The 25,957-nt window shown below is 38.2% G+C and overlaps 2 protein-coding genes across 7 annotated transcripts; one reads left to right on the plus strand and one right to left on the minus strand.

Moving 5' to 3' along the window:
• The first annotated feature begins 3,063 nt into the window (after positions 1-3,063).
• On the plus strand, positions 3,064-8,079 carry LOC140880166 (transcription factor MYB124). 6 transcript variants are annotated; one of them, XM_073284348.1, is made up of 13 exons: positions 3,064-3,384; positions 3,515-3,882; positions 4,002-4,048; positions 4,178-4,234; positions 4,348-4,420; positions 4,725-4,780; positions 4,885-5,067; positions 5,150-5,328; positions 5,482-5,657; positions 5,812-5,954; positions 6,032-6,249; positions 6,321-6,469; positions 7,340-8,079. In XM_073284348.1, the coding sequence occupies exons 2-13, from the start codon at positions 3,778-3,780 to the stop codon at positions 7,445-7,447; spliced, it is 1,494 nt and encodes a 497-aa protein (XP_073140449.1). In that variant the 5' UTR covers positions 3,064-3,384; positions 3,515-3,777; the 3' UTR covers positions 7,448-8,079. The 6 variants fall into 6 exon arrangements, with proteins under 6 accessions (XP_073140449.1, XP_073140454.1, XP_073140450.1 ...); XM_073284353.1 differs by having other exon boundaries at positions 6,390-6,469; XM_073284349.1 differs by having other exon boundaries at positions 3,064-3,372.
• A 587-nt stretch (positions 8,080-8,666) lies between these two features.
• LOC140881847 (UDP-galactose/UDP-glucose transporter 3) lies at positions 8,667-11,773 on the minus strand. Its single transcript, XM_073287469.1, has 7 exons — positions 11,629-11,773; positions 11,289-11,386; positions 11,076-11,206; positions 10,492-10,522; positions 9,924-10,027; positions 9,565-9,686; positions 8,667-9,309 (listed from the first exon to the last, which is right to left on the minus strand). The coding sequence occupies exons 1-7, from the start codon at positions 11,730-11,732 to the stop codon at positions 8,901-8,903; spliced, it is 999 nt and encodes a 332-aa protein (XP_073143570.1). The 5' UTR covers positions 11,733-11,773; the 3' UTR covers positions 8,667-8,900.
• Between the last annotated feature and the right edge of the window lie 14,184 nt (positions 11,774-25,957).

The following is a 25,957-nucleotide window of genomic DNA, read 5'->3' on the forward strand; positions in this document are numbered from 1 at the left end:
TTTTTATTTATTTCAGTTTGTTAATGTTAGCTAAAATTTATAATATAAGAATTTATATCGTAAAAAAAATATTATTATAATAAATTAATTAAATTGAGTATTATTAATAGTACTGGTGCATATAAAATATTATAAGGACAGAATTTTTCTAATTTTAAATATATAATATTTTTTAAAATATGAAATTTTTGTTTCAAGATATTTAAATTATTTCTGATATTAGTTTTTTCGTTTTGTTCTAATTAACATGAATATTTGTCATATAATATATTTAAGAATTAACTATTGCTTCACATGTACTTCTCGACTTCTCGTCTCCTCCACCATTATTTATTTATTTCTTTGACATTTTTTGTTTCTTTTGTAATAAATTGATTCACATTTTATAAGTTGTTTTCCCAAATATAGAATTTTTATTGAGAATTAATGTATCATCGGGTTATTAAATAAACAAAAAATATATGCGTCCTCCACCATTAAAATACATGATTTTTTTTAAAAAAAATGAAGACTAATGAAGATTTAAGGATATATTTTTGAAAAAAAAAATGCATACAAATATGCTATAAGGAAGAAAATAATATAAAATGGTAATTGAGTCAAATCATATGTCAGAATATATTAAAATATAATAAACAATTGCTTTCACAGCGCGTGCAATTACAACAAAGATCAGAGGGGGCTGTGTGCAAAAAATTTTAAAAATTCAAGGATATATTTGTTTATTAAATTTGTATAGGGGGTTTTGTGGCAATTAAAATTTTTACAGGGAGTCCGATGCTATTAGCCCACATAAATAAAGCGAATGTGTAAACAAAATATGTGTGCATTATTATTTTTGTATTTTGAATTAAATAATATATATTTCGAGTTTCTTTAATTAATTTTATGATCGGAATATTTTAAATTATATATGTGATCCCTTCCAACTTCCAAGAATGTCTTGTCTATTTCCTTCTATATATGTATGTATTATCATATATAATTGTTAACGGAGGCCGGCCTAGTTGTTTTCAATGCTAAAATGGGTATTATTGAACAATTAAATAGCATTAATCATAAGTATGGCCGCTGGTTGACTGACTCCATTTTAATCGTAGTGTCTTTTTTTTTTTTTTTTTTTGAAATAATGTTTTAAGCGGGCTTTCTGTTGTATATATTATATATATATGTCCCCACACAAAATTGTATATATAAATATAGATAGGGGGTCATGTGATTTAAAATTAAAAAGGATAGTGCATGTACTGGAAATTGGATGGAGACATATGTCTGTATAGGTTGGGGTCACTTCTATCTAGGGGTGGGCACGGGTCGGGTAGTTCGGGTTTCGGGTAGTTCGGGTCGGGTACCCGATTAGTCGGGTAGTATTTTATACTACCCAAAACTGAACCGATAACATCGGGTACCCGACTCTTCGGGTAACCGATTAAGTCGGGTTCGGGTCGGGTTCGGGTTCGGGTAACCTAGTTTTTTAAAAAAAACAAAAAAATTAATTTTTAAAAAATAAAAATAATCAAAATAAATACAAACTTTCTCTCATTAAAGAATAAGGACACAGTCCCTTCCCTCATTCACCAAATCATGCATATTTTGTACTAAAATAATGGGCCTCATAATAAAAGTCCAAACCAATAGCCCAATTAATTTTTATATTTTTAAATAAAGTAATAAAAATCGGATAGTCGGGTACTCGATCGGGTAATTCGGGTAGCAGTTTGCTACCCGAAACCGAACCGACTTAATAATAGTCGGGTTCGGTTACTACCCGAACCCGATTAAAAAACCGAACAACCCGATTTTCGTATCCGATCGGGTTCGGGTCGGGTCGGGACCCGAACTACCCGATCCGATTGCCCACCCCTACTTCTATCTATCTATATATTTAATTTTACATGGTCGATATGAATGTATGTGAATGTGACAATTCCTCTAGCTAAGCTGTTGCCTATTGGTCGATGCTTTGAATTTTTTTTAAATAGATTATCAGTTTCTCTTTAATGTAATTTCCTTGATACAAAACGCGTAGACAACAATTTTGACTTCTCTTGATTATTTTATGGTTTTTCTAATAATTTTGATTTGTTGTAATTTCGAATTTTTTTAGGTGTAATTAAAGCATCAATTTCAAATACAATACAACAAAATCACATACATCGATCAGTCATCATATATGTAATCATGATTTGATTTATTGAAAGTTAAAATCCACATTAAGTAATATTGTATTTGACTCAGAATAGAATGTTAATCCATTTGCAATGGGCAGCACATAACAATAGTAAATCAATTAATGCTTCCGGAATTATCCATTACATCACAATTTCATATGAAAATATATATTAAACGACTGTTAATCAATTAATTAAGTTTAAAATTGTTTTAAACACAAAGGTCGTCTTGGTCAAATCATAGGAATCCGTCTCCACTCTCCACCCACAATTAGTGAAGAAAAAGGCTTTTAAAAAGAATAAAATATTTTTAAAAAAATGGATTGGAGAGTGAAGTAAAAATAAAAATAAATAAAATTAGGGGGATTAATAAGTTAAATAGTAATATGGTAATAAGAAAGTGATGAATGGGTCAGAAACAGGCTGGCCACTGACCAAATTTCGTGGTATCATATTCATACATATAGGCCCTTCTTTATGTCACGTGGCCTGCACTTGTAATTTTGAAATGGTATATAGATTTTTATAGCTTTTAATTTTTTGACAAAATTTCAATTTATTTCGAGACATTTTTCAGGACAATTATAAAAATATATTTAATATCATATTATAGAAATCTTCTAAACAAAAAAAAAAAGTCATCCAAATCACTTATTATTCATGTTAATCCTATTTATTTTGAATAATATAATATAATTGTTGTTTGTTTTACAGAAAAGAAAAATTCAAAAAAATGGCAAGAGCGAGGTGGTGTAATAGTTGAATCACGAAAATGGTAAAGTATTTTGTGATTCAAAGTGAGCGTGGGATGTGAATCGTGAACTCTTTCTCTTCTTCTATGCGTTCATCATTAATTACACTCTCGTGGATTTCAGCGTTATTTTATGTTATTATTTATTTTATTTTAATTCAGCATTCAAACTTTTCCTCCACACCCGCGCTCAAAAGCAAGAATCCGTTGATTGTTTTTTGTTTTTTTTAAAAATAATAATAATATCAAACACCTCTCTCTCCCCCACGATTTACATTTTCCCAGAGAGAGAGCGTCGCACTTTTTTGGACTGCATGAAAGCAAACACCCTTGTGTTTGAACCCCATATAAAAACCAATCCCATGTTTATTTATCTTTTTTTTTTATTGATTACACACTTGGATTGCAAGTTTTATCTCTGTACAGTACCCTTCTTTTTCAAATCTCGAGGCACCTATTAAGGTTCATTTACCATTTAGTTTGTTCTTGTTTATGTACATATAGGTTGTGGTGTGTGTTTTCAAGATTTTCGATCTTTGTCAAAGTCTTGATTAAGATGATTGTTTTAAATGAATTTGCTGTTCTGTTTCAGAAAGTGACGAACAAAAGGAACGGGGGAAAGGTCGAATCCTAGGCAATTTTGGATGGATAAAAGACCCACAGTGTAGTGTAGTCTTTGGTGGTGCTGTTCTGTTCCGTTTTGTGAGCTAAACAGTTACTGTTAAGAGAAAAGGGCAAAAGAGTTAATCTTTTTAGGGTCTTACTTTTTTGGTTGTATACATAATATTCACTCACTAAGAAAGGATCTTCCTTGAGCATGCAAGAGAGAAGAGGGATTCACAAGTTACATACACAATGAAGAAGAATTTGAATGATAATGATAATAATAGCAACAGGGATGGTGGTGGTGGTGAGATGTCCAAGCAGAAAGAAAGGCATATTGTTTCTTGGTCTCCCGAGGTCAGATTTTTTTCCATCTTTTTAGGTGTGCCTATTTGCTCATCGTCTGTCTCTTTCTCTCTGTTTTTTCGGGAGGGGATTTAATCTGTTTTATCTGATGATATTACAATCGTTTGCAGGAAGATGATATCTTAAGGGAGCAGATTCGGGTACATGGGACTGAAAAGTAAAAAAACTCGATTCTTTTATCTTGTATTTGAAATTTTCCTATGGGGATGTGATCAAATGATTTCGATTTGTCTGAAGATTTTTTTATTCCCTGTAAGTGAAACTGATGGGTGTGATTTTGTGATAGTTGGACTATTATTGCATCAAAATTCAAGGATAAAACGACGAGACAATGTAGAAGGAGGTTAGAATCAAGATAAACATAGGCATCTAGCTCTATTCTCTACTGTAAATCTATTTTTGCAATCTTTTGGATTCTTCTTCTTATATGATTTTGAATGTGCCGTTGTTATTCAGATGGTTCACTTATTTGAATTCTGATTTCAAGAAAGGAGGATGGTCGCCTGAGGAGGACATGCTCTTGTGTGAGGTGACATTATTTAAGCCTGTTTTCTACGCCCTCAATGCTTCCAAGATTGATATTTGTCCGATCATACTTTAAATATTATTCTTATCAGAAAGCTGATCCCCAAAGCGCTCCTGTGAAATTTTATTTAGAACTATTGATTTTGATCGGTGGCTGAATTACAAGTGCATTTCCCATTGGATGCCCTTTAGGAAAAAAATAGTTTCATGAAAGAGTATTTATATATTTCAACAATGTGAAAATTGGCATGACATTAAAATATAAGACTTAATCTTAAGCTTGATCTGATCATCAAAGTGACTTGTAGGCGCAAAAGATATTTGGAAATAGATGGACTGAGATTGCAAAGGTGGTTTCAGGCAGGTAATTACATGGAAATCAAGATTTTTCCTTGTCCCAACAAGTTGGGTGTATTTTTTGGCGTAGAAAACTAATAGTTGTTACTAAGGAGTATATCTATTTCTCAGAACTGACAATGCTGTGAAGAATCGATTCAACACTCTGTGCAAGAAGAAAGCAAAGCATGAAGCATTAGCTAAAGAAAACAGCAACACTTCATATATCAACTTAAACAACAAAAGGATTATATTTCCAAATGGGCTCGATACTTATACAGGATCAGAAAATGCTGCAACTCTTAAAAAGATAAGGTGTGTTACTCGTCATGTTCCACTAATTTGAAAATATGCTACTGGGACAATTCTCACGAAGAACAACCAATCTGGGATTTAGGATATCAAACACAGCGGAAAGTTGCTGCCGGGATGAAAAAGTGACTGGAGAATGTGGAAGTGCAAATCAACTTCTTAGACCTCCATTTGCAGTAATAGCTCAAAACTTTCGTAGTTGTGAGGGTAAAGTTGCATCTCAGCTGCACGACAGCCACATGAAGGAGGTGTCATCTGATGAATGTGAGTTCCAAAGATTGTTTTGGTTGTAGGATTTCTGGTAGATTGCGATAACCGAAAGGCACATTATGTGGAGATGGATAAATAAATGATGCGTAAAATAGTAATTAAATAATTAATAACCGTTCTCCATGTAATTGAAGTTCAAATATATAGATAATGTATTGCATGTGGACGCTTGCGCAGCTGCAAATGACAAAAGCCAAGGAACATTTCTTAAGAAGGACGATCCTAAAGTACTTGCATTGATGCAGCAAGCTGAATTACTTAGCTCACTTGCTATCAAAGTTAATTCTGAGAAGACAGAGCAGAGCCTAGAAAGTGCCTGGATGGTGCGTAGATACAATTTATCCTGTCTTGAATCTTGTCAGATTTTGTACACTATACCACACCAAAGGGAAACATGCACTCCAGCTTCAGCCTTCACATATTTTTTTGCATCATTTTTTGTCAATTGTATAAACCTGCAACATGAACTTGTTCCAGCTTCTTCAAAATTTTCTGAAACAAAACAAAGAAAGCGATCTGCTTATGCACAAGGACTCGGATACTAGTTGTCAACTGAAGAAGTTCAAAGAGTTGATGGAGAATATTACGTGTAGCAATGAATGCAGTGTTCCATCTTGGAGGTAACTAAGAGGCTAGTTTATGTTTAAATTTAATTTAAATTTTCATCCGATGCAAGATCTAATTAATATCTTTTCAGGCAACCCGATATGTATGAATCCTCCCCGGCCAGTTCTGAGTACAGTACAGGATCTACTCTGGTGCCTAATGCATTATGTGATAAAACAGAAGATTTTAATGCTGATATCTGTGCATTACCTCAGAACACTGGACAGGAACTGCAATCAGATCGAACAAATGACCAACATTGTCTTGCTGAAGAAAGTGGAATATATCATGGTGCAAGCACTGACCAAGGTGTGGAACAATTATTTTTTGCAGGATGATAAAATAACTTCTAGTGTTGATAATAGTGTCATATATTGTAGCAGATACTATGTTAAGTAATGAAGGGATAAAGCCTGATGATGGAGCTCTATGCGAATTTTCCAACGCAGAATTCAGTTCCCCTGCTCAAGTGACTCCAATGTTCAGAGCATTGGCTGCAACAATTCCCAGCCCAAAATTTTCAGAAAGTGTAAGAGTTCTGAGTTTCTGATACAAATGTGGCAAAGCACCAAATTATCAACACCATTTATAGCAATTATATCTGATTTTTGCATCCTGATGGCATGTGGGTCAGCTTACAAGGTCAAAAGTATATTTATGTACAAACATACTGGTAGAAAGATTTATGCTGAGGATTTGATAAATCAATCATTTTTATTTTGTTGATTTGAGTAGCCATGATGCAAAAATTTGATCATTTTTTTACTTGACAATTTTTTTACTTGGCTCAATGCTAAACCAGCAAAGCATGAATCATGCAGTGGATAAATTTAGCACTGGGGTAGTTTTGGACCTTTATCTTCTGATCGAAGGACTTGACAAATGAAATCTGAATGCCTCTGAAGAATAAATAAGTTATATTTGGGTAAACTTTGCCATAACTTTGTATCTTGGATAAGGTTAGGTGAGCACCATTTTATTAGGCTTTGGGAAGAATGATTTTGTAGAAGTTTCTTGAGTGTTCTACTGGATTTGCCAAGCAGCTAACAGAGATATGATAATCCTGATATGAATATGGGCTACCAAATCAATAGAGTGAAACTAGTTGCTATGGTATTTATAGAAGTTGTCACTGGCGTACAGTTTGAGATAACGTGGGCATGAAGGTTCTCTAATAAATCACTTTAATCATATTTTTCAAATGTGACGTTGCAATTGATCGATGAGACTCGAAGAATATTGCGCTAGCCAAACTCAGAATCACAGATGTATTGGAGAAGTTATTGAGTTGAGTTACAAATCACAGTTTGGTGTGACTTCTTTAATCTTTGTTTTCTATTTCAAATTTCCGCCTTCTTTCCTAAATACATCGTATAATTGGTATAAATTCATTCCACAGGAAAAGCACTTCTTAATGAAAGCACTTGGAATGGAAACAACTCCAAGCCCAATGACCACTACTTCACAAGCTCCACTGTGCAAGAGATCCCTCCTCCATTGTCTCTGACCAATTCCACTGATCAATCTCACACATTATAGCCTGTGGAGTTCAGATTCATCGCGACACCATCGGGAGTTTTTGAACCGTGCAGTGTTTTTTAATCTTTTTCAGAATTTTCAGTTCTTGGGTTGCAGTTATCTTGACCTGAGTTTTTCCAAATAGGCCTGCGAAGATCTACTTTGCAATCTAGTATGCTAATGGAGCATTCTAAGAAGATCAATCGCCATGATCTGCGTCCCGGAGTTTTCTATCTCATACTCACATTGGTTTTGGATGTTTCCTTGGTGTGTCATTCTTTTGTTTGTTGTGTCATGGAGCTCGGATATGGCTATCCATTGTTCCAAGATGTTTTTGTGGCTAGATAAGCCTATTGTACAGAACCAACACTGAAAGTTATTTGATATTAAGTGTAACTATACCTTGGCAACTCGCCAAGATTTACCCTTTAGAGATAATGATAGGAGAAAAACAAAGTTGTTACGAGTCAAAGGTGAGAGCAAAGTAGGAATGATCGGCCTCCTATTTGCTTTAGTGTGCAGAGTACTAAATAATATATATGTTTCACGGTGTATTCGGATATTGTTAATGTAATTCAAACTCATTGGAGTGGAAATGGAATAGAATTCCTTGTGTGCAGATATACATTTCATCTTGTTGAAAACTAAAAGAAGTGAATGCAATGTAGAAATGGTGATATGTATTGAATTGAATATTTAGCAGTCTATTATGGAAGCTAAGCTGAATTTTTTACTTACAGAAGGAAAAATTTCTTGTCTTTTCTCTGTGGCTTCTATCTTCTCTGCAAAGCTGCCTCTTAGGAGATTTGTAGCAGGGTGGGGTGAGGGGAAGGGGGTACCTGTGGGGAAGAATGGGCATCAAAATTATCTGTTATTTAACTTGGTTAGCAGTGGATGGTGGGAAACAAGTGTCATCATTACCAAAGCAAAAGTCACTGGTACAAGGGAGAGGGAAACCTGTACAAAATAAAGTTTGCTTTGGATGTAATTCAGGTGCTGAAAGTAGTTTATGGAAATGTATCTATCTGCAAGTTGAATACTAGAATATGAATTACCACGTACTGATTGCATTTACCAAATATTATTGTAATTATTTTTAACTCGAATATAATTAATTTTAAATTTTGAAAATATTTTATAATACTAGTAAAAGTATGTATTGGAGAGAAAGGTCAAACAAAAGGGTAAACGTAGTGAAAGTAATATAAACACAGTGATTTTACATGGACCTACAGACAGGCTACGGGCCTCAATTATTTTGGACAACTTTTAAGCAAATGTGGAGATTGTTGCTGTGACCCACTTAGTTTACCTAAGACTTTAAATAACGTATATCATTTGTGGGTAATTGTAGTAGTGGATAAACCTTTGAAATTTCATTAACACTTAGTCTTGGAAAGAAAAAAAATGCTACAACATTCCTAAAAAAATCACGATCTCTGTCATGTCGACTTCCTCTTCTTTTGAATTCTTTGCAGCTTCTTCGATTTCAGGTAAATCTGGTATGACAATCCAGAGAAAACCATTGCAACACTTCCCCATTGCCTTTCTGACAGGGGGTTTCCGCTAAGAACTGAAGACACCACGATGCTCACAAATTTTCGAGTGGTGGTAATAGTCGTGTTGGTCAAAGAACCAAACCTACTGATCGTCAAGAATATAAAATTTTGGCCCACTGCGCCACACAGACAGTAGAGAAGAATGTCCCATGCAGCTTCTGGGTGCAGCTTGCAGAATTGGATCGCATCGTATCCCATGGCATTTGGAAAGCCAAACATGAATATCACGTTGTAAATCGTACCCCATAAGTTCATTCCAAGCATTATATTCCAAGCATTTGTTTTCGGGTACCTGAATGCAAAAGTTGACCTTTTTGTCAATAACTTTTGATATAATTAAATCACAAGCGACGGGAAAAATATAGTCATAACTGTGGACAAAAGAGTTAGGCCAGCTCATGTGCTTTTCTAGCTGACCCAAATATTGTTCGATTTAGTATACGGAATTATCGAATTTCAGTGAATTGACGTATTCAAATATATTTTCAAGTCAAATTCGAACCCGAGTTATTTCAAGTGTCGAACATTGACTGTTCACTATCTTTACCTGGCTGTAATAGAATCCTGAGTGGCATTGGTGAATCCATCAAAAGCAAGGTTTAGAAAACAAAGCCCATATCCAAGGGGAGCATTTGGGCGGGCTAGTTTTCTTATTGTCTTCGAGCTAGTCTAGGAGAAAACAAAGTAAAAGATATATATTAATGTAGAAAACAGATAATAATGTGGAATCACCAACGGAACCATCAATTCCTGGATTGTTTCTCTCTAATTACCACTAACACTAATTTTTGCAACTCACATGGAATAACCGACAGATAACAGAGGTTGAATTTTTATTTTTAAAGTTAAATCTAACACTCTGAAGGGTTCACAAATACTAAAAAACAGGGTAACTAGGACACATACTTTCAAAAGAGCAAAACCGGAGACCCCTCCAGCCACAAGCAAGGTGCAAAAATACTCCGGGAAGGTATATTTTATACCATAGACTAATGTACCCATCAGCATCACTGCAAAAACAAATATGCTGATCAACAAGATCGCACTATGGAATTTTTAATGTCAAATTTCTAATACTATCACATAGTGGTACTCCAGATAAAGTCCCAAAAATAAGCCAAAGAGTACAACCAAATTCCGAGAATGCTAACGGAAAATCAGTGCCACTTCGGTTCAATGAAATAAAAAGTGAGGATATAAATTATAAATTAAGATTGAAATGAAGCAACAAACATTGACTTATTATATTTCCAAACCATAATGACATATGTTATGTCCTCCACGATGAGGAAGAGCTTATTCTAAGTTTCAACTGTCATTCTTCCAATTGTAATCGAAGAATTAAACACATGGGGTGCAAAGGCAGTATTTTTTTACCTTTGTAACAGCAATTTCAGTTGGCAGCAAAAGTAATAAGACAAAGATTGTAAATATTTAACTCAACATATATAGTAATTAAAAAATAATTACTTACCCGGAATCATTTTTGAGGATTTTGCCAGAACCTAACAAAATAATGGCAGAATTAGTTCAAAATCTTGAATGCCAGAAAAAAATCAGGCTTCATGGTATCTCAAGTGATCGATTGGTCGTGAGAGAGCTAACTGACAGTATAAAACTCAGGGGAAGAGGCAGTCACAGAACCATTTTAATTAAGGATATTTCTTATGTTAACCATAATCCAATTTAAAGCATACTGTGCAGGCATTTCTGCAAAATTTGTACATAATTCTAAAACACTATTTGGGTAAGAGGTGGAGTATTAATGATCCGCAAAAAAGCTCTCAAATGCCCATCCAGACAAGCTCATAAATCCAGTCGAAGATAACATATAAATACTCTTAGGTGAACTATTAAGACATCAATTTTATCATTTCTACGCCAGTAAGCCTAAGTGGAGATCAAAGTCCATTTCACATTTCAATAAAGCAATCAAAATTCCTCAATCACGCACCAAGCTAAAGACACATTTAACCATGTTACAATTAGATATTTAGATTCATTATTACATAAAGAAACTAAATAAAATGGTGATGGTTCTTATAATCTCGAACGTGCCTGAGCCGGGTAACTAATGTACTTCAACGCTTCGATCCCCATTGCTGGGCCAATTGTGTTGGTGATACCAGCACTCCAGTAACTCCACCAAGGAGCTCCACCATCTCCGCCATCAGACCAAATCTTTATCACTGTGCAACAATCACATCACAATTAGAAAGCATCCAGTGGGAAAATTCAGTTTTTACTGAAACTGGTTCATCACAAACTTACTTATAAATGACCAAATTAAACAAACTACATTTTGTGCTAAGTTCAAGAACGCCAAGTGCTCGAACCTCTTATTATCAGAACCAAATCTTTTAGTCGACCTAAAACAACATAATCAACGAATTTTCCATTACAATACATTAAACACAAAGCATATTAGGCAAATGGAAGTATGCTCAGAGCTAAATATATTCACATTTATATGTATAGAAAAGAATTCGCTTTTATCTTAAAAAATTGAAACTCCAACGACAACAACGCCGCCGGAACTGTATATTATAAACTAACAGGTAAAAAATCACAACGAAATATTGGGCTGAATAAAAGAAATTAATATGCTTACACGGTCTCTTGAAGAACGCCTTGATAAATATAAGCAGTCCAAATTCCGGCAACACAAAAGGAGAGGAGAAGTATGCGGCTAAGCCCGGCGCCGGGAGACTGCATTGCAACAAGATAACCCACCGGATCACGGCGTCGGAACAATAGGAAGCAGGTTTTAATATCCAGTGTAATTTTATTTTCGGGTTTTTTTAAGGAAGACGAAGTGGGACCCAGACACGTTGAGCTTCCACGTGGAGAGTTTCTAATGGTTATAATTGGTTTTAATGAACTTTGATTGGTCGATATGATGCGACCAATTTAGGCTTGTTATTCGGGTTACATTCGGGTCGGATTGTCATGCAATACCGGGTTTTATTAAAAAAGGATTGATTCGAAGTGGACCTCATTTCACATAAGTGGAGTCAATTTCATTAACTCATGCGTCGATTAAATTGAAAGATGTGCACGAGCGGCAAAGATCTGAAAAAAAGGAGCAGGGGAATCTCTTCACATATGACTTCGGGTCTTACCAACTCGCATATGCCCTTATAGGCGCAATACCGGGTTTTATTGTTTTAATTAAGGACATTGAAATATTTTATCGAGACTCTCGTGAAAAATAAAGAATATAAATTTTTTTAAAAAAAATTAAAAACAAACTCCGTAATTTTTTAATTTAAATTCCTTAAATAAATAGTGGAATTAATTAAAAAATAAAATATTATTACAAAATAGTTAGTTTTATAAGACGAAAGGAGTTTTAGATGAATTCAAATAGTTAGTATATAGTGATCTTCTATTATCTTACAATTCGATTAAAAATCAACTATTTTACTAATTCTATACTAAGGTACGTATTTTCTTGTGTCGAGGTTCATGAGATTTCATTCCTTGGTCGATGAATTCGCTAGCTCGTCGTGTATTTGTTAGTGGGATATGTGAACTGTGTAAATTGTATTTTGCCCAATTTTAAGAACCGTTTGGAAATACACATGATATCATTCTGGAATTGTCTGAAAACTCTTCGTAGAGATTTGTTCACTGATATTGCTCTAAAGAACGATGATCTTTAAGACTGAGGAAGTGCAACTGTTTGCGATGGTGTGTTGGGCCGTCTGGAGTGAGATTTGCGAAAAATACCATGCTCAAGGGGATTAATTAAAGATTTTAATATTGATTTGGCTTATAGTTTATTGGTTGTCTTTCATAATTCCTGAAAGAACGTGTATATCATGTTATTTTCTAATTAAGAATTTTAGAATTTTGTTTTTCTTTGACATGTGATTATATTGATCTCATGAGTTTAAATTAATCTTATCATAATTATTTTATCGTGTATATTTTAGTTGAATAACTTATTGATTTATATCTTATCAAGTCTGTTGATCAAATATTTTATCCTAACAACTTTTGTGTTTGAATTTTTTGGTAGGATTTCTAAAAAGATCTATTTAAGAACACTATCCTACAGAACGAGAGAGAGCAACGAAGCGAGATCAACACAGAGAGAATAGTTCAGAATATATTTGAGAGTTGATCGATATTTTTTCTGAAGAAACTTTATTGCCGATCGTTGTCGAATAATCGTGTTGCCGTAAATTTTTGGAGACACTTGAAGAATCACGCGAGTGAAATGTTGATTCGAAAGTGGTTCCTTGGTTTTTGTTTTTTAGGCACATGTGTTAAAAATCATATTGATTTTTCTATTCTAGTTTCCACTAGTTTTTATGATGTTCTTTATTTTCTCAATTTGTTGAAAAAAATAGGTTTTCATATATGTTCACTAGTTGGTTTTTGTAAACTGGTTTGTTTTTTTAGTGATCATTTTGGCATGAGGCACCGCACAAGTATTAATTACTTGTGCAAAAATATTTGTGTTATTTATTTTATGTTTAATTATTCTGCTGCATAAGTGTTTTTCGAAGTGTTGACAACACTGAAAATAACACTACCTCTGAAATTTTATATCTGGTATTTCTGTAATTATAGTAACCCGTATCCAGAATTAGCGATTAATGAGTATATTAATCGTGTAACCATGTTTAGATTAAGTAAAACATGATTAAGAAAATTCCAAAAGGGTTAACGGAGTCCAGAAATGGATTCAGGACACTCAAAATAGCCGGGAGGTCCCAAAGGTCCGGAGGGTTCGGAAGCTCCGAACCAAGTCAGGAGGCTCCGAACTGGATCGGAGGATCCGAACTCAGGATCGGAGGCTCCGAAGTGGATCGGAAGCTCCGTCGGTAGGATCGGACGCTCCGATCGGGACCAGGGCACACGTCATCGCTTATGTAAGCAAGGTGACGTCATGACTGACGTATTATTGGGGCGATCGGATGCTCCGAAGATGAGATCGGAGGTTCCGATCGTGTTCGGACGTTCCGAACCGGGTTCGGAGGCTCCGAACTTCGTCTATAAATAGGGGGCCGAGATTTCATTTTCAAGTGTACCTTTCCCTCTCTTCTCTCTGATTCCTAAGCCTTCTAACTCAGATCTAGAGAGTTCTAGGCATCCTATTGGGAATCCGGAAGTGGCATAGCGATCTAGGCGTCGAGGCGGAGTTGTGGCCTAGTTTTGAGGCAATTGTCATCAGCGGGCTGACGACGGACGCAGGTATAGCTATGGTCTCCTTAAATTATTTAGGAGTATGCAATAGCTTAGTTAAGGCTTTTAGAGCTTAAATAATGATGCATGGGTATATGCATTGTAGAGCTGATATAGGCTTGGAAACTAGAGTGGGACTGCTAGGAACTGCCTGTAGTAAGGTACGCAAGTACAGATTGAGATTGCCAGCGGGTTTTGCATGCTTATATGTTGCATTTTGTATATCATTTATTATGCAGCATGTAAATATCATATTATGCCTGTCCATCTTGTGAGATGAGCCACGTAGGGTCGCTCAGCCCTGTCTGGACGGTTGATGTCTAGGGCCCAGTGACTGACGGGTCATGGGTGGCTAGCATCGAGGGACACGGTCCACGTCCTGTAGGAATGAGCAGCGTACACAGGGTTTGCTCCCCGGGTTGTACCACTCATGTCCTAGGCGCCATTACTGAGCAGTTATATACAGTTATCCCTGATATGGATACCCATCATTTGCATGCATCATATTTGTATGTTTTACCCAGTACTTTCGTATTGAGCTTAGAGCTCACGTCCAGTCTTTTCTGTGTACCTGGACACCCCATTCGACGGGGTAGGTGCAGGTGCAGGATTGAGCACCAGGAGCTTGGAGTAGCTAGTGACCAGTGAAGACAGCAGGATTAGCTGTAGGTTTTGCCTTTAGGCTATTTATTCGAATTGGTTGTATAAATCGAATTTATTTAACCGGTTGTATTCTGCCGGTCTGTTTTTATTTAAGTCTTCCGCAGCGATTTATTTAATGCATGTTTAATTATGCTCTTAAACTCTGATTAGATAGTGGATCCGGGTAGGGTCGCTATATTTATTGGTATCAGAGCATATACATGCAAGAGACTTGGGATATAGTAATAAGACTTTGGGTTATCCTTATAGGATGGATGAGACCTTGGAAAAGGTGATGATATGGCGACTAGTTTGCCCAGAGACTATCATCATCGACAGGATTTCTAAAGATTTGGCTTATGGGATTCCAGCAAGTGCGGACAGAAGTGATGGATCATATCCGTGTTTTCAAGAATTCTACTCATGTGGATCCTAGTTTTGGATCGAGTACCGGATGTCAGAGGCAGTGGCAGAGCATTGGATGGGACGCACTTGATGCTTGCATCTGTATCGTCCATACCATGATGACACTACTCTGAAGATTCTTCACTAGTAGTTGGAGAGATTGTCAGATAGACCTTCACCAGAGAATGCCTCGAGTGCCTAAAACATGACAGGCTTCGAGAGTGAGGTCTTTAACCTCATGCAGAACATGGTTTTGCCGGTATGCTGATATCGATACGTTTGGTAAGCACGCGGGAAACTTCATGTTCAGAAGCATGATTTGGTTACAAGAAGAACGCTGATGGTAGATCGTGAGCAGAAGGAGTCGACTGACAAGCACTGACGCAGAGCATAGCTGGTTAGCTATCACGAGCCATTTCTCCGGAGTTCTTCGTAGGAGGACATGTAGAGAGACTTGGTCGGGAGTATGCTTGTATCGATGCGTGTATCGATTAGAAGCTTCATGCTCAAGAAACGAAGACTAGTACGATGATTTAAATACTGTATTGATGTAGTTGTAAACAGTATTTCAGTTGTAAATGAATCATCATACTTTAGTTGTATCATTTCAAGTTCGATTGTACATTTCATTGTATTTTGAGTACTGTATGTATTACATGGAATTGTAATTGAGAAAATGTACATAAATGGAAGCAATGATACATGTTTTATTTATCCAGAAATTCGTGAATGATTGCGAGTGATTTTGCTAGGATTGTCATTGTTTTAGTTGATTAGTATTCAACTGTGGTAACTCATGGGATTTGAGTGGGCCGACTGTGACTGTTTGACTTGTGGTTAGTCTAGGCGTTTTCCTAGGATTGACCTAGTTAGTCAGTGGACTATGTTAGTGCCAGCGATGAGTGAACTCATCTAGAGGCATTAAGGGTATTGTTCGGTTTAGAACGTTGGGCTTCATTCTAAGTTGTTTCCTTAGAATAGTAGGCTGTCTAACCTTTGTTAGGTTGAGGCTTGTGATGATGGATTTTTATCAGGGATACCAGGTCCAGTATATGCCGAGAGTTGTGGACTATAACCATGACTAGACGTGATGGGGCGCGATCCTATGCCAGTGTTACTCTGGGAGTCCTTGTACTTCAGAGGTTATCTGGGAGCCTTGGTGCTTCAGGATTGGCGGTGGGAAGGCTACTCAGTCTAGGGATTTGGTAGCAGTCACGACGAGGTATGACCTTGGATTAGATATCAAGTTTGATATCGATGGTTCGATATCGTCTGGTGTGCCAGAGATATAGTTTGAGTATTCTGCTGTAGGAACCAGTCATGGAGGGATTTCCTTGACAAGTGTATACTCTAAGCAGATAGGTTTTAAAATTTAAAGTTACTGCTAGACGTGCGGATCCAGTAGGCGGATAGATTCAACCAGCAATGACTAGGGGTTGTCATCAGAGTTGTGGTTAGAATTTCCTTGTGATAGGAATTATTCAAGATATTGGATGGGATGTTGTTACGAGGACTACACCATGATGATTGAGGATATCATCTGACTAGTATCATATTAAAAATATGATTGGATACTCCTGATATGAGACTTATTCAGGAGGGGAGAGTGAAGACTATCTGAGACGTTGACTCGGAGGTGAGTATTTCCAGCGATGTTAGTCTTTCATCAGTAATGGGGTTGTATCAGACGCTATGGATTGTATAAGACTAATTAAGGCATGAGGGAAGCGTGATGTCAGTATACGCTTGGTGGTGATTGTCCAGGTGGGTTATCGCGGTAAGCTACCTCAGTCTTAATTTGTTGCACAATCTTAGCGAGGGATATAATCAGGAGCATGTCCGGGATGTTGGGAATCTTTGGAATTCCTTAGGTATAACTTTGGACTTGACGAATCGCGATGTTCATTCTGAATGAACAAGGTAAGGATAGTGAGTCCGATGGTTGCGCTAAGTACTGCCTGATATTTTCAGAAGTTGAGCGTAGGATTTTCCATGGGATGGAATGGCCTTAGTTTATCTTGATGTTTGCCTTGAGTGAACAAGACAACGATTAGTAGTGCTAAGGTGGCACGAGATCTGTGCTAGTGACTACTAGTGGTTATTAGGTAACTCTGTTAGAGTTAGGATGATTAAGTTCAGAATACGAAGCAGCGGTTAGTAGTGCTGAAAAGGCGCAGGACTTGTGCCAAGTAAACTACTTATGTACTGTGATCTGACACCGTTTGGAAATGATTCCTTGTGGCAGCTAAGTCATGGTTAATGACCGAGCCATGTAGGTTGGATTATTAGTGGTGGTCTGATTTGATAAGTGCGAGCTTAAGTAGATCGACAAATTCGATTGGTTGAGCCAATCAGGGATGATCAGGATGTAGCAATTAAGAAATACTTGGAGTAATATTTTTTTGAATAGTGCTTATGGGATGAGTACTGGATACCATCTCAGAGCATTTGACAATTCGGATGATTTAGGATCTCTAGGTTTGCCAGAGACGAATCTATTGAAAGATTGCAATTGACTTGTATGATCAAGTTAGGTGATAAATTGACAGTGGAGACAACAAGGGAGTTGTTAGTTTCCAGTATAGTGCATTCTTGTTAAGAAGGAAACTGATATTGATCCAATCAATTGCTTAGTGATATCAATAGGTCAGGAAAGGATCATGTTGTTGTTTCATGTGAGAGTTTTCCATTGAACAACAATAGTAAATATTGTTGACCGGACATTTCGGTTAAATGAGGGAATCTATGTGTACCGTTGTGGTTGGATCCGACGAATGATAGGAAATGCTAATGGACATTAGTAAGGAAACATCAATTGTCTGATCTATGTGACATTAGCTGGGATCTAATTCTCGAGATCCGACAGGCTGTGTCACTAATCTTCTAGCGTGTGATGAACGATGTCTCTGAAATGATAGAGATAGTCAAGGATCGACTTAGTAGCCAACGAGGTTTGCCTTTGGGATAGAAGATTTCGCAAGATCGTGACGGATCGAAATTTTTCTTTCGAAGTCAGTGAGTCACATCTATGTGGATTGTTTTGTCGAGAATATTGCGCATTAGCAATAATCGATATTCGGATGTGCGTCGGTTGGAAAGTTATTTCGAGCACAAGTGTCTTCCAGGATTGACTAGGGAATCGACGAGTTAGATCGTTCAGTGCTAAGGACGATGCATTTAGCAAGGGAGCAATTTGACTATTGAGAATCCGTTGAGATTTAGTTCCAGGATTAGCATGTTCAACCTTGGGAGGTTGGTATGAGCTGATGGTATTATCAGAGACTCTGAGTTGAGTTATACCAGGTGCAATGACTGTCGAGTTTCGAGATGGAATAGGAAGCGTTTCCATATATCTGTGCATTGTGGAATGTCCCAGTCGAGCATATTGGTGGGAGCTTGCCTTAGTCTTGATGAGCGCACGGTGATTGCGGGTATGTATAACTATCAGGAGGACGTTTATCGATTGAATTCATAAGGTGAATAACCTATGATCGAGATGATGTAGATCATCAGAGGTGTGATGACTTCCATTACAATGTATGCGTGATTTCGCAGGCCAATGGCTAGGAGATGACGTAGAGTCATGAATTGCAAGTGATGATAGTTATCATCAAGGCACAGTGTTGAGGTTATACTAAGAAATGTGGAAATCAGAATGTACTAGACATGATGGTTTAAGTTCTCAGTATTCCTTGGGAAGCCGGTTATGCTTCAGGGAGAGTGGGGAGGATAACCAGTCTAGGGAACATTGTGAGCAGTTACGTTGGAGTACAGACTTGAGTCAACTGGATTACCTTAAAGCGAGATTCATGTTAGAATGTGTCAGCACAATGTTGGGATTAGTATTTTCCTGACTAGATGTGTTGAGCACCGAGAACTTTTGGAACCATTAGATGGTTAGTTCGATTAGTGATTCGACGATTGTCGTAAGCCAGTCAAGTTATGACTTGGTCCTCGTCAGTATAAGATTTTCTTTAAGACGATAATCTTGATCAAGCGGGTATTGTATCCTTCGTGGTCAGGAAGATCATGGTTCGATTGAAAGATGTATCAGTGTTACTATACGCTAGCGCAAAGGAAGTTTGATTGTCGACCAGTAGCGCAGTAATTTTCAACTGGGAAAATGTTAATGCGGTTCAGCATTAATAGAGCTTGCAGAGAATTCGACGGGAGTCTGAGTGTGTCGGAGGATATCTCGACCAGACACTCGAGCAAGGGTTTCTTGTACGTTCTCGAGGTTTTACCTTAGATTTCAAGGACGAAATCTTTTAAGAGGGGGAGAATGTAGTAACCCGTATCCAGAATTAGCGATTAATGAGTATATTAATTGTGTAACCATGTTTAAATTAAGTAAAACATGATTAAGGAAATTCCAAAAGGGTTAACGGAGTCCAGAAATGGATTCAGGACACTCAAAATAGCCAGAAAGGTCCCGAAGGTCCGGAGGGTTCGGAAGCTCCGAATTGGATCGGAGGATCCGAACTCAGGATTGGAGGCTCCGAAGTGGATCGGAAGCTCCGTCGGTAGGATCGGACGCTTCGATCGGGACCAGGGCACACGTCATCGCTTACGTCAGCAAGGTGACGTCATGGCTGACGTAATATTGGGGCGATCGGACGCTCCAAAGATGAGATCGGAGGTTCCGATCGTGTTCGAACGTTCCGAACCGGGTTCGGAGGCTCCGAACTTCGTCTATAAATAGGGGGCCGAGATTTCATTTTCAAGTGTACCTTTCCCTCTCTTCTCTCTGATTCCTAAGCCTTCTAACTCATATCTAGGGAGTTCTAGGCATCCTATTGGGAATCCGAAAGTAGCATAGCGATCCAGGCGTCGAGGCGGAGTTGTGGCCTAGTTTTGAGGCAATTGTCATCAGCGGGCTGACGACGGACGCAGGTATAGCTATGGTCTCCTTAAATTATTTAGGAGTATGCAATAGCTTAGTTAAGGCTTTTAGAGCTTAAATAATGATGCATGGATATTTGCATTGTAGAGCTGATATAGGCTTGGAACCTAGAGTGGGACTGCTAGGAACTGCCTGTAGTAAGGTACGCAAGTACAGACTGAGATTGCCAGCGGGTTTTGCATGCTTATATGTTGCATTTTGTATATAATTTATTATGCAGCATGTGCATATCATATTGTGCCTGTCCATCTTGTGAGATGAGCCACGTAGGGTCGCTCAGCCCTATCTGAACGGTTGATGTCTAGGGCCCAGTGACTGACGGGTCATGGGTGGCTAGCATCGGGGGACACGGTCCACGTCCTGTAGGAATGAGCAGCGTACACAGGGTTTGCTCCCCGGGTTGTACCACTCATGTCCTAGGCGCCATTACTGAGCAGTTATATACAGTTATCCCAGATATGGATACCCATCATTTGCATGCATCATATTTGTATGTTTTACCCAGTGCTTTCGTATTGAGCTTAGAGCTCACGTCCAGTCTTTTCTGTGTACCTGGACACCCCATTCGACGGGGTAGGTGTAGGTGCAGGATTGAGAACCAGGAGCTTGGAGTAGCCAGTGACCAGTGAAGATAGCAGGATTAGCTGTAGGTTTTGCCTTTAGGCTATTTATTCGAATTGGTTGTATAAATCGAATTTATTTAGCCGGTTGTATTCTGCCGGTCTGTTTTTATTTAAGTCTTCTGCAGCGATTTATTTAATGCATGTTTAATTATGCTCTTAAACTTTGATTAGGTAGTAGATCCGGGTAGGGTCGCTACAGTAATTAAGACGTCAAACCCTTTCAAGTAGTATCAGAGCCCAACACTTGACGATACTAAGTGAGATTCTGGTTTGTGTGTTTGACAGAGTTTATTATGGAAATACCATATTCCGGCACTACTCAACGACCACCAACCTTGGATGGATCCAATTATGCTATTTGGAAAGTTAGGATGCGAGTCTATTTCAAATTCATTGATGAAAAAGCTTGGCAACGAGTGCTACAAGGCTGGTGTGAGACCTCTATTCTAAACAACTAATCTCGGGATTAAACAACAATAAGGCATTCAAGATCCAAGATTAAAAGCAATAAAATAAAAAAAATTTTTTGAAATAGTGCCTCGCTCGATCGGTAAGATCTAACCGATCGAGCGAGCAACTTAGCAAAAGTTACTGCGAGAGAAAACTCCCAGCTCCGCTCGATCGGTAAGATCTTATCGATCGAGCGGCCACCAAAATTTCAAATAGTAACTCAGCAAAAGGACCTTCGCTCGATCGGTTAATTCTCACCGATCGAGCGGTGACAGCTCTGAATCAAAAACAGCAGAAAACATGCTGGAAACTCAAGTCCAATACATTCAAAATACCAACATGCATTACAATCACAAATTATCCGAATAATACATGAAGGACTAGAGTTGATCAACTACGCATAAGGCTAGAACATGCAACCAAAAAGTTTGCATAATCGATATAACATAAACTACGAAGTTCGAGATCTAAACATGTTCTAACATAAACTAGGTAGACATGCTGACACGACTCCTAGACCGAGTCCCACTACTAGCTCTCCCTCTTGTTGCTAAGAAGGTCTTCGCTGACTTGATCCTGCCCCACCTGTTGCCAAGTACACATATAAAACAAAGCAATAGCCGGATAAACCGGTGAGAAAGATACTCCCAGTAAAAGCAACATAACTAGTAATGAAATCAGTAAACATGTTTTCCAAACAACACGTAATCAATATCAACGTAATGAAATGCATGTCTTTAAATCGGGATATCAAATCTGATAAACGAGGGATTGCTGTTGTGATTATGGGATCCCGAGGATGAGATCACGTAACGACTCACCAACTCTCCCAATCGAGGTGGTGCCACGTATCCCACTCCCCTAGACTTTGAGCAACTATAATGAGTATGCTAGCACCAGGCGAAACAACTACGACCTAGGCCACTCAATCATAGTTCCCAAACGTCTAAACAAAAAGGGCAGTTCTGCCCGCTAAAATCAAAGTTGGCTCAAGATGAATGCATAACCAAAAACATAACATAAGCCTCATAACAAAACTCAACTAATCAACAAAATACGAGTTCAACATGCTAGAACAAGTATTGATGCAATATGTGATTTGAAAGGGAAACTCGGGAACCAACTGTCCCGAGTATGCTATCCCGCTAACGATGACTGCTTTTACCTTTCAATGTCGTAGCTCCAACTCTGGAAATGCTACAACAAAAGTCTTAAATCAAAAACTAAACTATCCCAACAACAACAACAACAACGGTACAAGGTAATCTCTTTACCGATCTTCGTCCAACTCTTGACGCTCAACAGCTGTTAACTCCGGGCTTGAAAAATCCAACGAACTGTACGGAGACAAAAGATGATCAACATCATCGAACAAACTCAAAGCCCAAAGTACAACAACTCAAATGGTTCGAAATCTCAAAACTCAAACCGACGGCATAACGGCTATAAACTGAACAAACCGGAAACGCAGACAGCAGTTCAATACCGATATCAATACGAATCAATGCTAAAATAACAATATCAAGGCAATTCCAACAAATCTCAAAACCCAATTTTCGAACAAGGCTACCCAATTTTCGAACAAGGCTTCCAAAAATCAAAACAATTCCGAACGACGCTCAAATTCAAAACCGAAAGATAATAAACGATCAGAACTCCGTCAAGAACAACATACTCGAATCTCAAGCAATTCTAACAACATCCAAAAACTAGAATGAATCCGATCGTAGAAAGACTTACGATATAACGGAGCTCTCGTTGCAGTGATCACTAATCTGCCTTCAGAAATAAATTCCAACGGCCGGATCGAGCTCGGACTGAATTCAGAAAGCATGGAGGCTCAATGAATCGGCTTCAATGGAGGAGGCGTGCTTGGGGAAGATGGAGGAGACTTGTCAACTTAATTCTAAGTGTAGATAATATATAAAACTCAATATTTGCATTTTAGTCCCTGAAAAATCCAAATTTTGCAAAAAGAACACTGATCAAAATCAAGTCGGCTCTTGAACTCTGTAATCTCCGATTAACTCAAATAAACTCATTTAAGATGAAAACGGGGCGTTACAATTCTCCCACACTAAGAAGAGATTTCGTCCTCGAAATCAATAATAATCGCAACTCATAAGATAGAATAAAGAACTAAAAACAGTAAGAAGAAGTCACGTCATCCGAATAACTCAGGAAAACGTTGTCTCATGTCGGATTCTGTCTCCCAAGTCGCTTTCTCGATCCCATGACGGCTCCACTGCACTTTCACCAATGGAATCAACTTGGCTCTGAGCTGTTTCTCTTTCCGATCAAGGATATGAATCGGTCATTCAAAATAACTCAGAGTCTCATCTAACTTGGCTTCATCAGGCTGAAGGATATGAGAAGGATCTGGATGATACTTTCGCAGCATAGAGACGTGAAAAATGTCGTGAATACCAGATAAGGACGGAGGAAGTGCAAGTCTGTAGGCAAGATCGCCTATCTTCTCGAGAATCTCGTACGGACCAATGAATCTCGGATATAACTTCCCTCTCTTCCCAAATCTGACAGTACCTCTGAAAGGAGAAATCTTAAGGAATGCACGGTCTCCCTGCTCAAAACTCAGAGGTCTACGTCTGACATTTGCATACTTTGCCTGTCTATCCTGAGCTGACTTCATTCTAGACTGAATGACCTTAACTTGTTCTGCCATAACTCTAAGCATAACCGGTTCCAAATCAGGTGACTCGGATAAATCATCCCAAAACAACGGAGATCGGCATTTCTTACCGTACAATGCCTCAAAAGGCGCCATACCGATACTCACCTGGAAGTTGTTGTTGTAAGAAAACTCAACAAGAGGCAAAGAATCTTGCCAACTAGTGCCAAAGTCTAACACTACCGCTCGCAGCATATCCTCTAATGTCTGGATAGTCCACTCTGACTGTCCGTCGGTCTGAGGATGATAAGTTGTACTCAGATGCAATCGAGTACCAAGTGCCTTCTGAAGACTGTGCCAAAAGTGCGAAGTGAATCTAGGGTCTCGGTCTGAAACGATCGACTTCGGCACCCCATGCAATCTCACAACATCGCTAACATACAACTCAGCCATCTGATCGTGACGATACGTCATCCTATACAGAATAAAACAAGCAGACTTCATCAATCGGTCGATCACTACCCAAATAGCATCGCATCCTCGAACAGATCGCGGTAGCTTCGTGACGAAATTCATAAAAATGTGATCCCATTTCCATTCAGGAACAGATAGACTGTGCAACAGACCTCCTGGTCGCTTTCGCTCTGCTTTCACTTGCTGACAGTTCAAACATCGAGATACAAACCTCGCAACATTGCTCTTCATATTTCTTCCACCAGAACTGATTCTTCAGATCGTTATACATCTTACGACCTCCAGGATGAACACTGAAACGACTGCAATGGGCCTCTCGGAGAATACGCTGTCTCAACTCCGAAATATCAGGCACAACAATATGGTTATTCAAAAACAAAACATCATCTCTAACCTGGAATTCAGACTGATGCCCAGATCGGACTTTCTCTACTAAAACCTGAATGCTCGGCTCAGACTTCTGTGCTTCTCTGATCGCAACAAACAACTCCGGCTCGGCTTGAATAGCAAACACTCTGATAGTCTTACTATCTGTTTCAAACTCTAAACCAGAAGTGCAACAATCATCGATCAACTGAGAAACACCGATAGTCGAAAGAGATAGAGAACAAAGCTTTCGGCTCAAGGCATCGGCAACTGCATTCGACTTTCCGGGGTAATACTTGATCTCACAGTCAAAATCCTTCAACAGATCTAACCATCTTCTCTGTCTCATATTCAACTCTGCCTGTGAAAATAAATACTTAAGGCTTTTATGGTCAGAAAAGATCTCGAAAGATTCACCATAAATATAGTGACGCCAGATCTTCAAAGAAAATACGATCGCAGCTAGTTCAAGATCATGAACCGGATAACAAGTCTCGTGCGGCTTCAGCTGCCTCGATGCATACGCTATCACATGCTTATGCTGTATAAGAACATAACCCAAGCCTCGATTAGAAGCATCACAATAGACTGAGAAACCCCCAGTACCTTTTGGAATAGAAAGAATTGGAGCACTGGTCAGTCTCTTCTTCAGATCAACAAAGCTAGCCTCACAATCTGCAGTCCAGACAAAAGGCACATTCTTCTGTGTCAGCTGGGTAATCTGCTTGGAGATAGACGAGAAACCCTCAATGAATCGGCGGTAATAACCAGCTAAACCCATGAAGCTTCGGATCTTAGGTACTGATGTCGGTCTAGGCCAATTCATAACCGCTTCAATCTTGCTGGGATCGACAGAAATCCCATCACCTGAAATGATATGACCGAGGAAGACAACCCGATCTAACCAGAATTCACATTTAGATAGCTTGGCAAACAACTGCTCAACTCGCAAAATCTGCAAAATGGTCCTCAGATGCTCTGCATGGTCAGTACGGTTCTTATAGTAGATAAGAATATCGTCGATGAAGATAATGACAAACTCATCTAAATAGCGCTGGAAAATACGGTTCATCAAACCCATAAAAACCGCTGGAGCATTAGTCAATCCGAACGGCATGACTATAAACTCAAAATGACCATACCTCATTCTGAATGCGGTCTTAGGAAAATCTTCCTCTCGTACTCTTAGCTGATGATAACCTGACCTCAGATCGATCTTCGAATAGACAGAAGAACCCTGCAGCTGATCAAA

The sequence above is a fragment of the Henckelia pumila genome, chromosome 2, assembly GCF_033568475.1.
Source record: "Henckelia pumila isolate YLH828 chromosome 2, ASM3356847v2, whole genome shotgun sequence".
NCBI classification, from domain to species: domain Eukaryota; kingdom Viridiplantae; phylum Streptophyta; class Magnoliopsida; order Lamiales; family Gesneriaceae; genus Henckelia; species Henckelia pumila.